The 14,809-nt window shown below is 42.2% G+C and overlaps 1 protein-coding gene across 2 annotated transcripts in view; it reads right to left on the reverse strand.

The window, feature by feature from the left end:
* Positions 1 to 14,312, reverse strand: part of ST6GALNAC5 (ST6 N-acetylgalactosaminide alpha-2,6-sialyltransferase 5) — a 173,857-nt gene extending 159,545 nt beyond the window's left edge. For both annotated transcript variants that reach the window (XM_019919220.3, XM_019919221.1), the window contains exons 1-2: positions 14,298 to 14,312; positions 13,307 to 13,504 (exon numbers count right to left, since the gene is read on the reverse strand). In XM_019919220.3, the coding sequence (XP_019774779.1) occupies positions 13,307 to 13,504; positions 14,298 to 14,312 (213 nt within the window). The remainder of the gene's footprint in view (positions 1 to 13,306; positions 13,505 to 14,297) is intronic.
* Positions 14,313 to 14,809: the final 497 nt, after the last annotated feature.

A 14,809-nucleotide genomic window follows, 5' to 3' on the forward strand; every position in this document is an offset into this window, starting at 1 on the left:
GGAATTATACTGAGCTGCTGTTTGACTTCAGAGTGTGGAAAGTCCCCTCTATAACAGATGTCATGTTTCCAGGATGGATCTGATTGCAAATATTCTGTCTTGTGGACAACACAATTATGTTCAAATTCATCATACCATGAGTTATGAGATTTGGTTTGGAAATATAGTCACCATATGTTACAGACACATGTGAACAGGGTAAGAAGGTTCACTCCTTTCAAGCGTCCAGGAGATCCTATGCCATACCAAAGGAGAATCATAAAGACATTAAATATTTTGAACTTAAAATTAATTCATGCTGGCAGAGCTTCAAGATGGTGGAGGAGTAAGACGTAGAGATCACCTTTCTCCCCACAAATACATCAAAAATACATCTACATGTGGAACAACTCCTACAGAACACCTACTGAATGCTGGCAGAAGACCTCAGGCTTCCCAAAAGGCAAGAAACTCCCCCACGTACCTGGGTGGGGCAAAAGAAAAAAGAAAAATCAGAGACAAAAGAATAGGGACGGGGCCTGCACCTGGGAGAGAGCTGTGAAGGAGGAAATGTTTCCAAACACTAGGAAGCCCCTTCACTGGCAGAGATGGGGGGTGGCGGGGGAGAAGCTTCGGAGCCATGGAGTAGAGCGCAGCAACAGGGGTGCAGAGGGAAAAGCGGAGAGATTCCCGCATAGAGGATCAGTGCCGACCAGCACTCACCAGCCCGAGACGCTTGTCTGCTCACCACCCAGGGTGGGTAGGGACTGGAAGCTGAGGCTCCAGCTTTGGAGGTCAGACCCCAGGGAAAGGACTGGGCTTGACTGCGTGAACACAGCCTGAAGGGGGCTAGTGCACCACAGCTAGCCAGGAGGGAGTCTGGGAAAAAGTCTGGACTTGCCTAAGAGGCAAGAGACCATTGTTTTGGGGTGCGTGAGGAAAGGGGATTAAGAGCGCTGCTTAAAGGAGCTCCAGAGACGGGCACGAGCTGTGGCTATCAGCGTGGACCCCAGAGATGGGCACGAAATGCTAAGGCTGCTGCTGCCGCCACCAAGAAGCCTGTGCACAAGCACAGGTCACCATCCACACCTCCCCTCCCGGGACCCTGTGCCGCCCACCACTGCCAGGGTCCCGGGATCCAGGGACAACTTCCCCAGGAGAATGCACGGCGCACCTCTGGCTGTTGCAATGACACACTGGCCTCTGCTGCCTCAGGCTCGCCCCACATTCTGTACCTCTCCCTCCCCCTGGCCTGAGTGAGCCAGAGCCCCCGAATCAACTGCTACTTTAAACCCGTCCTGTCTGGGCAGGGAGCAGACGCCCTCAGATGACCTACATGCAGAGGTGGGGGCTAATCCAAAGCTGAACCCCAGAGGCTGTGTGAACAAAGAAGAGAAAGGGAAATCTCTCCCAGCAGCCTCAGGACCAGCAGATTAAATCTCCACAGTCAAACTGATGTACCCTTCATCTGTGGAATTCCTGAATAGACAACGAATCATCTGAAATTCAGGAGGTGGACTTTGGGAGCAACTGTAAACTCTGCATCTAATTTGTTTCTGGTTTTATGTTTATCTTAGTTTAGTATTTAGAGCTTATTATCATTGGTAGATTTGTTTATTGATTTGGTTGCTCTCTTCCTTTCTTTTTTCTAATATATATATATTTTTCCTTTTTCTCCTTTTGTGAGTGTGTATGTGTATGCTTCTTTGTGTGATTTTGTCTGCATAGCTTTGCTTTTACTATTTGTCCTAGGGTTCTATTGGTTTGGGGTTTTTTTTTGTATAGTTTTTAGCACTTCTTATCATTGGTGGATTTGTTTTTTGGTTTGGTTGCAATCTCATTATTTTTATTACTTCTTAATTATTTTTATATTTAATTTTTTAATTTAATAAGTTCATTTTATTTTATTTATTTTACTTTCTTGATTTCTTTCTTTATTTTTCTCCCTTTTCTTCTGAGCCATGTGGCTGACAGAGTCTTGGTGCTCCAGCCAAGTGTCAGGCCTGAGCCTCTGAGTTGGCAGAGCCAAGTTCAGGACATTGGTCCACCAGAGACCTCCTGGCCCAACATAATATCAAATGGCAAAAGCTCTCTCAGAGATCTCCATTTCAACACTAAGACCCAGCTCCATTCAACGACCAGCAAGCTACAGTGCTTGACACCCTATGCCAAACAACGAGCAAGAGAGGAACACAACCCCATCCATTAGCAGAGAGGCTGCCTAAAATCATAATAAGTTCACAGACACACCAAAACACAGCCCTTGATGCTGTCCTGCCAACAAGAAAGGCAAGATCCAGCCTCATCCACCAGAACACAGGCACCAGTCCCCTCCACCAGGAAGCCTACTCAACCCACTGAACCAACCTTACCCACTGGGGGTAGACATCAAAAACAACGGGAACTACAAACCTGCAGGCTACAGAAAGGAGACCCCAAACACAGTAAGTTAAGCAAAATGAGAAGACAGAGAAACACACAGCACATGAAGGAGCAAGGTAAAAACCCACCAGACCAAACAAATGGAGAGGAAATAGGCAGTCTACCTGAAAAAGAATTCAGAGTAATGATAGTAAAGATGATCCAAAATCTTGGAAATAGAATGGAAAAAATACAAGAAACGTTTAACAAAGACCTAGACAAACTAGACAGCAAACAAACAATGATGAACAACACAATAAATGAAATTAAAAATTCTCTAGGAAGAATCAATAGTGGAATAACTGAGGCAGAAGAACGGATAAGTGACCTGGAAGATAAAATAGTGGAAATAACTACTGCAGAGCAGAATAAAGAAAAAAGAATGAAAAGAATTGAGGACAGTCTCAGAGACCTCTGGGACAACATTAAACACACCAATTTAGAATTATAGGGGTCCCAGAAGAAGAAGAGAAAAAGAAAGGGACTGAGAAATATTTGAAGAGATTATAGTTGAAAACTTCCCCAATATGGGAAAGGAAATAGTCAATCAACTCCAGGAAGCGCAGAGAGTCCCATATAGTATAAATCCAAGGAGAAACACACCAAGACACATGTTAATCAAACTATCCAAAATTAAATACAAAGAAAAAATATTAAAAGCAGCAAGGGAAAAGCAACAAATAACATACAAGGGAATCCCCATAAGGTTAAGAGCTGATCTTTCAGCAGAAACTCTGCAAGCCAGAAGGGAGTGGCAGGCCATATTTAAAGTGATAAAAGAGAAAAATCTACAACCAAGATTACTCTATCCAGCAAGGATCTCATTCAGATTCGATGGGGAAATTAAAACCTTTACAGACAAGCAAAAGCTAAGAGAATTCAGGACCATCAAACCAGCTTTACAACAAATCCTACAGAAACTTCTCTAGGAATGAAAGACAAGAGAAGGAAAAGACCTACAATACCAAGGCCAAAACAATTAAGAACATGGTAATAGGAACACACATATAGATAACTACCTTAAGTGTAAATGGATTAAATCCTCCAACCAAAAGATATAGACTGGCTGAATGGATACAAAAACAAGTCCCATATATATGTTGTCTACAAGAGACCCACTTCAGACCTAGGGACACATACAGATTGAAAGTGAGGGGATGGAAAAAGATATTCCATGTAAATGGAAATCAAAAGAAAGCTGGAGTAGCAATTCTCATATCAGACAAAATAGACTTTAAAATATAGGCTACTACAAGAGGCAAAGAAGGACACTACATAATGATTAAGGGATCAATCCAAGAAGAAGATATAACAAATGTAAATATTTATGCACCCAACATAGGAGCACCTCAATACATAAGGCAAATGCTAACAGGCAAAAAAGGGCAAATTGACAGCAACACAATCATAGTAGGGGACTTTAATACCCCAATTTCACCAATGGTCAGATCATCCAAAATGAAAATAAATAAGGAAACACAAGCTTTAAATGACACATGGAACAATATGGACTTAACTGAAAATTAAAGGACATTCCATCCAAAAACAACAGAATACACTTTCTTGTCAAGTTCTCATGGAACATTCTCCAGGATACATAATATCTTGGGTCACAAATCAAGGCTTGGTAAATTTTATAAAATTGAAATCATATCAAGTATCTTTTCTGACCACAATGCTATGAGACTAGATATCAATTACAGGAAAAAAATCTGTAAAAAATACAAACACATGGAGGCTAATCAATACACTACTAACTAACCAAGAGATCACTGAAGAAATCAAAGAGAAAATTTAAAAATACCTATAAACAAATGACAATGAAAACACGACAACCCAAAACCTACGGATGCAGCAAAAGCAGTTCTAAGAGGGAAGTTTATAGCAGTACAATCCTACCTCAAGAAACAAGAACTGTCTCAAATAAACAACCTAACCTTACACCTAAAGCAATTAGAGAATGAAGAAAACAAAAACCCCAAAGTCAGCAGAAGGAAAGAAATCATAAAGATCAGATCAGAAATAAATAAAACTAAAAGCTGGTTCTTTGAGAAGATAAACCCAATTGATAAACCATTAGCCAGACTCATCAAGAAAATAAGGGAGAAGATTCAAATCAATAGAATTAGAAATGAAATAGGAGAGGTAGCAACTGACACTGCAGAAATACAAAGGATCATGAGAGATTACTACAAGCAACTATATGCAAATCAAATGGACAACCTGGAAGAAATGGACAAATTCTTAGAAAAGCACAACCTCCCAAGACTGAACCAGGAAGAAATAGAAAATATAAACAGACCAATCACAAGCACTGAAATTGAAACTGTGACAAAAAATCTTCCAACAAACAAAAGCCCAGGACCAGATGGCTTCACAGGTGAATTCTATCAAACATTTAGAGAAGAGCTATCACCTACCTTCTCAAACTCTTCCAAAATATAGCAGAGGGAGGAACACTCCCAAACTCATTCTATGAGGCCAACATCACCCTGATACCAAAACCAGACAAAGTTGTAATGCAAAAAAAGGAAAACTACAGACCAATATCACTGATGAATATAGATGCAAAAATCCTCAACAAAATACTAGCAAACAGAATCCAACAGCACATTAAAAGGATCATACACCATGATCAAGTCGGGTTTATCCCAGGAATGCAAGATTCTTCAATATATGCAAATCAATCAATGTGATAAACCATATTAACAAATTGAAGAATAAAAACCATATGATCATTTCAATAGGTGCAGAAAAAGCTTTTGACAAAATTCAACACCGATTTATGATAAAAACTCTCCTGAAACTAGGCATAGAGAGAAATTACCTCAACATAATAAAGGCCATATATGACAAACCCACAGCCAACATCATTTTCAATGGTGAAAAACTGAAAGCATTTCCACTAAGATCCAGAAGAAGACAAGGTTGCCTACTCTCACCACTATTATTCAACACAGTTTTGGAAGTTTCAGCCACAGCAATCAGAGACAGCAAAGAAATAAAAGGAATCCAAATCAGAAAAGAAGAAGTAAAACTGTCACTGTTTGCAGATGACATGATACTATACATAGAGAATCCCAAAGATGCTACCAGAAAACTACTAGAGGTAATCAATGAATTTGGTAAAGTAGCAGGTTATAAAATTAATGCACAGAAATCTCTTTCATTCCTATACACGAATGATGAAAAATCTGAAATAGAAATTAAGGAAACACTCCCATGTACCATTGCAACAAAAAGAATAAAATACCTAGGAATAAACCTACCTAGGGAGACAAAAGACCTGTATGCAGAAAACTATAAGACACTGATGAAAGAAATTAAAGATGATACAAACAGATGGAGAGATATACCATGTTCTTGGATTGGAAGAATCAACACTGTGAAAATGATGAAAGAAATTAAAGATGATACAAACAGATGGAGAGATATACCATGTTCTTGGATTGGAAGAATCAACACTGTGAAAATGACTATACCCAAAGCAATCTGCAGATTCAGTGCAATCCCTATCAAACTACCAATGGCATTTTTCACAGAGCTAGAACAAAAAATTTCACAATTTGTATGCAAACACATAGCCGAAGCAATATTGAGAAAGAAAAACGGAGCTAGAGGAATCAGGTTCCTGGACTTCAGGCTATACTACAAAGCTACAGTAATCAAGACAGTATGGTACTGGCACAAAAACAGAAATATAGTTTAATGGAACAGAATAGAAAGTCCAGAGATAAACCCACAAACATGTGGTCACCTTATCTTTGATAAAGGAGGCAAAAATATACAATGGAGAAAAGAGAGCTTCTTCAATAAGTGGTGCTGGGAAAACTGGACAGCTGCATATAAAAGAATGAAATCAGAACACTCCCTAACACCATACACAAAAATAAACTCAAAATGGATTGAAGACCTAAATGTAAGGCCAGACACTATAAAACTCTTAGAGGAAAACATAGGCAGAACACTCTGTGACATACATCACAGCAAGATCCTTTTTGACCCACCTCCTAGAGAAATGGAAATAAAAACAAAAATAAACAAATGGGACCTAATGGATCTTAAAAGCTTTTGCACAGGAAAGGAAACCATAAACAAGTCGAAAAGACAACCCTCAGAATGGGAGAAATTATTTGCAAATGAAGTAACTGACAAAGGATTAATCTCCAAAATATACAGGCAGCTTATACAGCTCAATATCAAAAAAAAAAAAAACAACGCAATCCAAAAATGGGCAGAAGGCCTAAATAGAAATTTAGAAGAAGATATACAGATTGCCAACAAACACATGAAAGGATGCTCATCATCACTAATCATTAGAGGAATGAAAATCAAAACTGCAACGAGGTCTCACCTCACACCAGTGAGAATGGCCGTCATCAAAAATCTACAAACAATAAATGCTGGAGAGGGTGTGGAGAAAAGGAAACCCTCTTGCACTGTTTGTGGGAATGTAAATTGATACAGCCACTATTGAGAACAGTATGGAGTTTCCTTAAAAAACTAAAACTACCATATGAGTAAAACCATAATTCAAAAAGAGTCATGTACCACAATGTTCACTGTAGTTCTATTTACAATAGGCAGAACATGGAAGCAACCTAAGTGTCCATTGACAGATGAATGGATAAAGAAGATGTGACACATATATACAATGGAATATTACTCAGCCACAAAAAGAAACAAAATTGAGTTATTTATAGTGTGGTGGATGGACCTAGAGACTGTCATACAGAGTGAAGTAAGTCAGAAAGAGAAAAACAAATACTGTATGCTAACACATATACATGGAATCTTAAAAAAAAAAAAAGGTTCTGAAGAATGTAAGGGCAGGAAAGGAATAAAGATGCAGATTTAGAGAATGGACTTGAAGACATGGCGAGGGGGAAGGGGAAGCTGGGACAAAGTGAGAGAGTGCCATGGACATTATATACACTACTAACTGTAAAATAGATAGCTAGTGGGAAACAGCACATAGCACAGGGAGATCAGCTTATTGCTTTGTGTCCACGTAGATGGGTGGGATAGGGAGGGTGGGAGGGAGACTCAAGAGGGAGGAGATATGGGGGTCTATGTTTATGTATAGCTGATTCACTTTGTTATACAGCGGAAACTAACACACATTGTAAAGCAATTATACTCCAATAAAGATGTAAAAAAAAAAGAAAGAAAGAAAGCACAATATCCCAGCAATTACAGATTTTCCTTTAGGACACATATTTTATGTTAGGACACATCCTCTGTAAACAGTCAAACAGCATCACCCTGCTAATGAGTAGAAAACAGATCAAATCATCCTAATCTGTTCTTGGCAAATTACGTCTAAGTGCAGACGGAACTTTCCACTGTGACTCTACACACGTTTGTCACTGAATCTGACTTTTCCAAAACACCTCTAAGTGAGAATGCTTGGGCTTGACGTTAATCGCTCTTTGACTTGAAATAGCTCTTTTTCTAATCACTCCTTTCCACAACCAATGAGAGAAAGGAAGCCAGAAGGAAGCCATATATTTAAAACAGCTAATGAATAATAGAATTTTAGTTTGAAAGTTTTATAACTTCTAAGGTAACAACAGTATCTAACGTACTTTATAGATGAGAAAGATCACAGAAATTGCCCCCTTTTTAGTGTCCGTGCCTTGATGTACTGTTTCTTGGTTTCATATTATTATTCAGGACTTGCTTTATTATTTAATCTTTCTTGCTTCTTTGTCTTTTTTTTCCAATTAGATCAAAGGTTCTTTGAGGGCAGGGACTGTGTTCTTCTTCCAGGATACCCTGGAATTTTGCAACTATTAGGCCTTCAATGAATATTTACTAAGGGCTATGAGTAGTTCAAAAACCCAGAAACAAATTAGCTACAGAACTACACACTGTGATGATTAAAAACGTTTCAAATGATGATTCTCAAACTTTAACGTGCACAAGAACCATAAGAGAAGCCTATTAAAATGGTAGATTCCCAAATCTCATTCCCAAAGACTCTTATGTTTCAAATCATTTCCTATTATGATTATTAGGAGGAGAAGGAGTAAATCAAATTTAGGAAAGATGAGACATACCGGGGCCTGGGACTGCACTGATGTGTCTTGCAGAGAAAGGACTTGACATAAGGTAAGGCAGCTTTGTCCTTCTTCAGGGATACCCCACCCCCAATACACCCTGCGTTCTTTTTTCCTTCCATAAATACTTATTGTGTGCCCACCAATGGCCAAGTATTAGGGCCTGGATTTAAACTGGTCAACAAGATGTATCAGATGCTTTGATATCAGAGCACTTAGATTCTACTTGGGGGGATGGCAGACAAGAGACAAGTAAACTTTAAGATTATTTCAGATATTGTTAAGTATTATAAGGAAAATAAAACAGGCTGGTATGATAGAGAATGACTCGTGAGGAGGGGGCTATTTAAAGAGTGTGGTACACAAGAAGATAATATGTGATCTGACGACTAAATGACCATAGGAATCAACCATGCAAAAGATCTTGAGTGAGAGCTTTCCAGGGAGATGAAACAGCAAGTGCAAAGGTCCTGAGGCAGAATGAGTGTCTGAGGATCAGCAAGAAGGCCAGAATGCCTGAAACTTGAGAGGGAGCTAGGTCAGACCATCTGCTAGGTACAATCTGGGCTTTGGCAGAAAAGTATCTTGGGATTACTCCTGTGGGAAGGTGGAGAAATACTCCTGGTTTCAGAATTAAGGAAGGTTAACTATTCAGTAAATGTTAAAATAGTTTAACTTCTCCAGTTAAAAACACCCATGTTATTGGAACTCTTCTCCCATAAAAAACAGTTCATTTCATGATTCCATTTGGTTGATGCTTTGAGATAACACAGTTTTGTCATCACTGGCAGATTACATTTTGTAATACTTGAGCACTGAAAATAAGCTCCCTTTAAATTTCTTTGAGATCCAAATTATTTATCATTCATTGGATGCCTCAAATATTATACAACAGGGTCTAATAAATGGTGTAAACTTACATTTGAGAATGTATATACCTCTCTAAAGGAAGAATTCTTAAGCCATAATTTCAACATAAGTTATATGGCATATACCTTTATTTCCGGTTTTGAATTACTTTTCAACTCTTGCATTGACTTGTCTTATCATTCCAACTGGACATCTACCAATTAAGAGTGATAGTACTCTTACCTCTAAGCAGTTTGGTTTTGTCTGAATAACTGAGTGCTTAAGGAAAGAAAGAACCAAGGTTAAGCATGTCACCGGTACGTGTAAAATCCATTCTTGGGGACTACTACCGAAGCGAGGAGATAGCAGCTCAGCTTCAGGCCCCATGATCACTGCTCTTTCATAAGCCACCTAAGAAGAGGGCAAGCCAGGTGACAAGTGGGCCTTCTGTGAAAGGGCTCCGGTCCACTGGAAATGGGAATCAGCTCACAGTTTCATTTCACAGGGTCCACCAGATGGCAAATGACTTTATCTACCCGGAGCCAACCCAGACTGAACACATAATGTGCTTCATGCCCCCTTCCACTCTGCTGGGAGACGTGGAGCTTTCCTCTGAGGGTTGCTTGATTTAGTGAGTGTGTGTGTATGTGTGTGTGTGTGTGTGTGTGTGTGTGTGCACATGTGTGTTTTAGTTTGATTATACATTATGCTGCAGTTCTAAAGGCAGAAGTTTCTCCAAGCCATGAAGATTGACTTCTTTGCTTAGATCTGGAAGATCTGATTAGAAATCAATGGCTTCCAAAATCGGGGACCAGGAAATGGCAGGATGCAGATACAGTAGCTGCAGTGACAGACATGTAACGAGATGGAAATGAGTTGGTGGAACATTTGTGGGAAAAGGTCAGGGGAAGGATTGGGAATGAAGAGGAAAAAATCTACCTAAGAGGAAATGAAATGGTTTCATTATCACAAGAAACTCCAAGTAGCCTTCACTTACTTAGTCATACTGGAATTACAATTTCCGCTAGCATCGTTTGTGAAAGAGGAAGCAGGGAATACGACCATGGAAAGTGATATTTTAAGCTTCAACACATATTGCTCATCACTGGCTTGACTTACAGCATGTCTTTCAACAAAAGCACATAGTGATTTAATCTCAACAGTAATTCAGTCTGCAGCATATGAGACAAGACTATCATTGCAGACAGGCGGTAATTTGTGAAATTCAGGTGCTGGGGTTCAGGACCACCTGTGGAATTTAACCTTGGAGTTATAATGTTAATGCCATCATGTAACTGAACAAAAACACTACATATTTATCAGACTTTGGGACCTCTAGCCATGGAGATGTGAACGTTTTCCTAAATGGTATCTGTAACTCTCTCCAGATTCAGTAAATCAATGGCCAATTGAAAGTCTGTTGGAATTCTGATTCAATATGCAGCAGCATATGGCTTGGTGGTCATCACATTCAGCATATCCTATAATTTTTCTATAGCTTGATGTGAGAGTGGGACAAAAAAGCAATCAGAGTATCATCTGGCAACATAAGAAGAATAGAAAAGCTTTCATTTATCATCCCCTGTGTTAAATGGAAAAAAAACATCTTAGTAATAGTCTAACGATTGATTTCTACCTCTGCTTAAGCAAGACTATCGGAAGATCCCAAGTAAACCTAAACAGCAATTTTGGGAGAAGACATAAACGTTTTACACGTGCACCTTCAGATAGCCATTGGAAATGAAACTGCCCAACTTCCGGCCGGTTAAATAGTAGCAGTAAAGTGACTACATTCTGAGCAGAAGTTTACATTTCCTTCAGTGGAACAATTGAAATAATGCCTAAAAAGAAGGCATAGATTTTAATATTTGCATTTGTTCCTTTGCTTGAGGTAGGGTAAGCTTTGTTGAACCCTTTGGGTATGGAAGTTTGTGAGAGGTTGGTTTTCTATGAAAGAATTTCATCGGTATTATCTGCTAAGACCTTCCTGGTCACATTTTTAATTCTCTGCTAAGAATTCCAAGGTCTTCCACACATATGTATCATTCACATAACACTTCACAGTTTACGAAACCCTTCACTACAGATTATCTCAATTTCTCATACAGAGTTCCCACATTCCTTCCCCAAAAGGGCTGTTCTTCATTTTAATGAAATAAGGCTCTGACACATTGAAAATGGAATCCAACATATTTGTGTGAATAAACACTGTTTTGAAAAAGAACATGAGGGCATCATATTTTGACTTAGGCTATCAATATTCTTAGCTGGTGTCTGTCCGGCAGGAGAGCACAGGAAGGGAAGTATTAGCAATATCTTCCTAAAGGCAGATCAAAGCTTACAGCAAATTTACCTTTTGACAGCCCTGTTAACCAAAGCTTCACAACTGCTAGATAGCCATTTCCACTAAACAATAGCCATGAAAAGCCACCATGTTCAATATATTCATTATAAACACATAAACACCACATGCCTCCACAGTGGGAAGTCAATGCACAAACTTTTCTAGAACTCCAGCCCTTATGGGTTGCTTGCACATGCAGATACAAAGTATGTAATCAATCAACAGCTTAAAGTGAAAACAGAAATTGTGAAACTGATGGCCCTCTCTACTTTTGATTTAAGATCTACCACCAGCACCCTCCCCAGTAAATCACTTCCTAATGAAATCTCTCTCTCTTTTCTGCTTCCGTGAATTCTTCCCAGTGCAAGTTCCACTTTTTCAAAGAAACTTTCCTTGATCCTAGCCGGGCAGAGATCTTTCCCATCTCTGTACTCCAACAGTAATAACTGTTTATATCCAGTATTTCCTATACATTTATATCTACTGTCTATCTCTCTGTCTCTCTGTCATCTATCCATCCATCCACATTTCACGGTATGTTGTTTTCCCACAGGCACTCAAAGATCCCTAAAGGCTGCGTCCTGCCTTAAATTCTTTTGTATCCTCCAAAATCCTTAGCATTATCCATTGCACAAGTGAGTAGAAGTATTTTGATTGCCACTTAAAAAAAGTTTGGCTTTTTCATGCATGGTTAGAACCATCTTTTCACACAAAAGGAGCACCTGCTAAATATTACTTTGGTTCACAACCATACAACCTAGTAATACAAAAAGCAGGATAGCTGGGTGGTTTCAAGAAATCCTCTAGCTTTATAGGGCATATACAGAATGGAATTGTGTTTTAATAAAAATATATTAGCAGCTTCAAATAATGGGGAATACATTTAAACTGTATTAAAATATCTTTTCAGAATCAGGAAACTTGATTAGGATTCTCCCAGAGGCTTCACACACTGAAACGAGAGATTTATTATTCCAGGGAAAGAAGGCTCAATTTCTTAAAAATTCACCTTATTAATTATTAGCCAAGCCATGTAGCGGCTTCCCGGAAGGCAGAGGAAAATAGGCCCTCAACGGTGAGTTTCAAGCCAATGGAAGCTGAGTTTGTGCCTCAAGCCTTCCGCGCTTGCCTGGGCACCGCTCCCCAGGGCTGTAGTAATTTAGCCCAGAGCATCCGAAGCAGAGATCAGATAGGAGTCTGCGAGCCTGAGCTGCGGCCGCGGACTGGCTGCTACTCAGCCTCCGGTTCCCTGTCGGAGGTAAGCTCGGGCTGGTACCCGCGCCATTCCCGGGTCTCCTCCCACTAGGGCGCGACTTGGCTGCCAAACCCGAGGCTTCAGGAGCCCTGCACCAGCGATAGCTGCAATTCTGGGGATGAGGCGGTTCTAATTCCAGGGACAGTTCCTGTTAGGAAATTAGGCTTTGGGGTGCACCCATCTCATCCCTATTCCCGGAAAAACTTTGCTTCCTTCTCCAAATAGAAATTCACACCAAGTAGGAACTATCTTGTCCCACCCCAGCGGGTCCACTCGCACTTCCAGCCTCTGAATGGCACCTACTCACGGCGCCTCCCAACCCCGGGGAAGGGGGCAAGCTCAGGTGTGCGGGATCCCCAGGCTGGGTGGCGGGAAGGCTGGCGAGCAAGCTGTCACCTTGTGGTCCGCCACGCCAAGGTATCCGTCCAGTGGCCGCGGTCCCGCGGGGGCCTCGGGGTGCGGCGGGGGGCTGCCGGTCGCCGCTGCCTGCTGCTTCTGCGGGGGCCGCTCCTTCTGGCCGCCTAGGCTGCTGTACACGAGCAACAAGCTGGTGCACATGGTGGTGAGCGCTAAACACACTGCCAGACCATGGCGCTGCGGGAGAGCGGGAGAGAGCACAGGAGAGTCGCTGAGCGCCGACCCGGGAGGAGCGCGCCCGGCAGGGACTCCGGCGCGACGGTCGGACGGGCGGGGGCAGCGGGGGTAGCCCGGGTCCCACCTTGGCAGCACGCAGCACGGTAGAGGAGGCACCGTCGCCCCGCGTACGGCAGGGCATGCTCCCCGCGCGTCGCTGCTCTGGGCCGCCGCCGCCTCCCACATCCCTCGGCAGAGCACAGGTGGTGCGTGGCGCCCGGCTACGCGAAGAAGAGCACGCCGGCGGCGGGGGCAGGGGTGGGCTCACACTTTGGGAGGGGGCCCTCTGCCCCAGCTCGGCTTTGGAATGTCTAGCTTCTCCTTTCTGGACCCGTGGGGCTCTACCTTGGCGATCCTTGCAAGTTTGAAATCCGACAAGGAAACCAAGAAAGTCTGCAAAGGTCCCCCCTTCCCGCCCCTCTTAGTTTTTTGCCAGGCTGTTTCGTTAGGGCATCCCCATCCCCGAGCAAGGCGCCCATCACTCCAAGGTTTCTCTAGCTCTCCGCTGGCCGCTCGGAACTCCCGCCGGAGATCCAGGAGCCCAGCAACCCGAGTTTACATTCGGGCTCTGGGATTCCGAGCCAGGCTGAAGCGAGGAATCGGGAGTGGACGCGGAGCAGGTGGAAAGTTGTCCCTTTGTAACGGGCGACCTCGCAGCGCAGGGTCAGGCACCCCGGAGCTCTCCCGTGCGCCCCGGGGACGCTGCGCCCGGGGGTCCCGCCTCTGCCCAGAGGAGTTATAACAAATGACTCACCACCAGGGTCTTCATTTTGGGCACCTCTTTTGTGCGGAATCCTCAGGCACACGCGTCCGGGGCCACTTTTTCTTGGAGGATTTCCATCGTGGGTGATGGGGCGGAAACGGCTCTGATTTTCGCCGGGCCTCCAGCCGCGGCTGAGTGAGCAGGAAAGCCGCGGGACCCAGGAAGAGCCGCTGTTGCAGAGATTAGAGACAGAATTGAAGCTGAACCGGACCCTCGTAGTCTCTCAGCGATCTACACAACTGCCGCCTGCCGGGTCCTAAAGCCCTCTGCATTCCCCCCTTCCCGCCCCCAAATAATCATCTTTTCAGCCGAGTAGAATTTCTGGGGCGAGAGAGTTAACCGTGCCCATATACCCACCTCTTGGTCCGAAGGCTTATTTATCTTTTATGAAGTCATCAAGTAAAAGGGAAGGAGAACCCTATTGGATTCTGAACATGATAGCCGTTTGAAAATTTACAAACTACGATTTCTGTTCTGTGATTTTGATAAAAACAAGTCAACAC

The sequence above is a fragment of the Tursiops truncatus genome, chromosome 1, assembly GCF_011762595.2.
Source record: "Tursiops truncatus isolate mTurTru1 chromosome 1, mTurTru1.mat.Y, whole genome shotgun sequence".
Classification (NCBI taxonomy): domain Eukaryota; kingdom Metazoa; phylum Chordata; class Mammalia; order Artiodactyla; family Delphinidae; genus Tursiops; species Tursiops truncatus.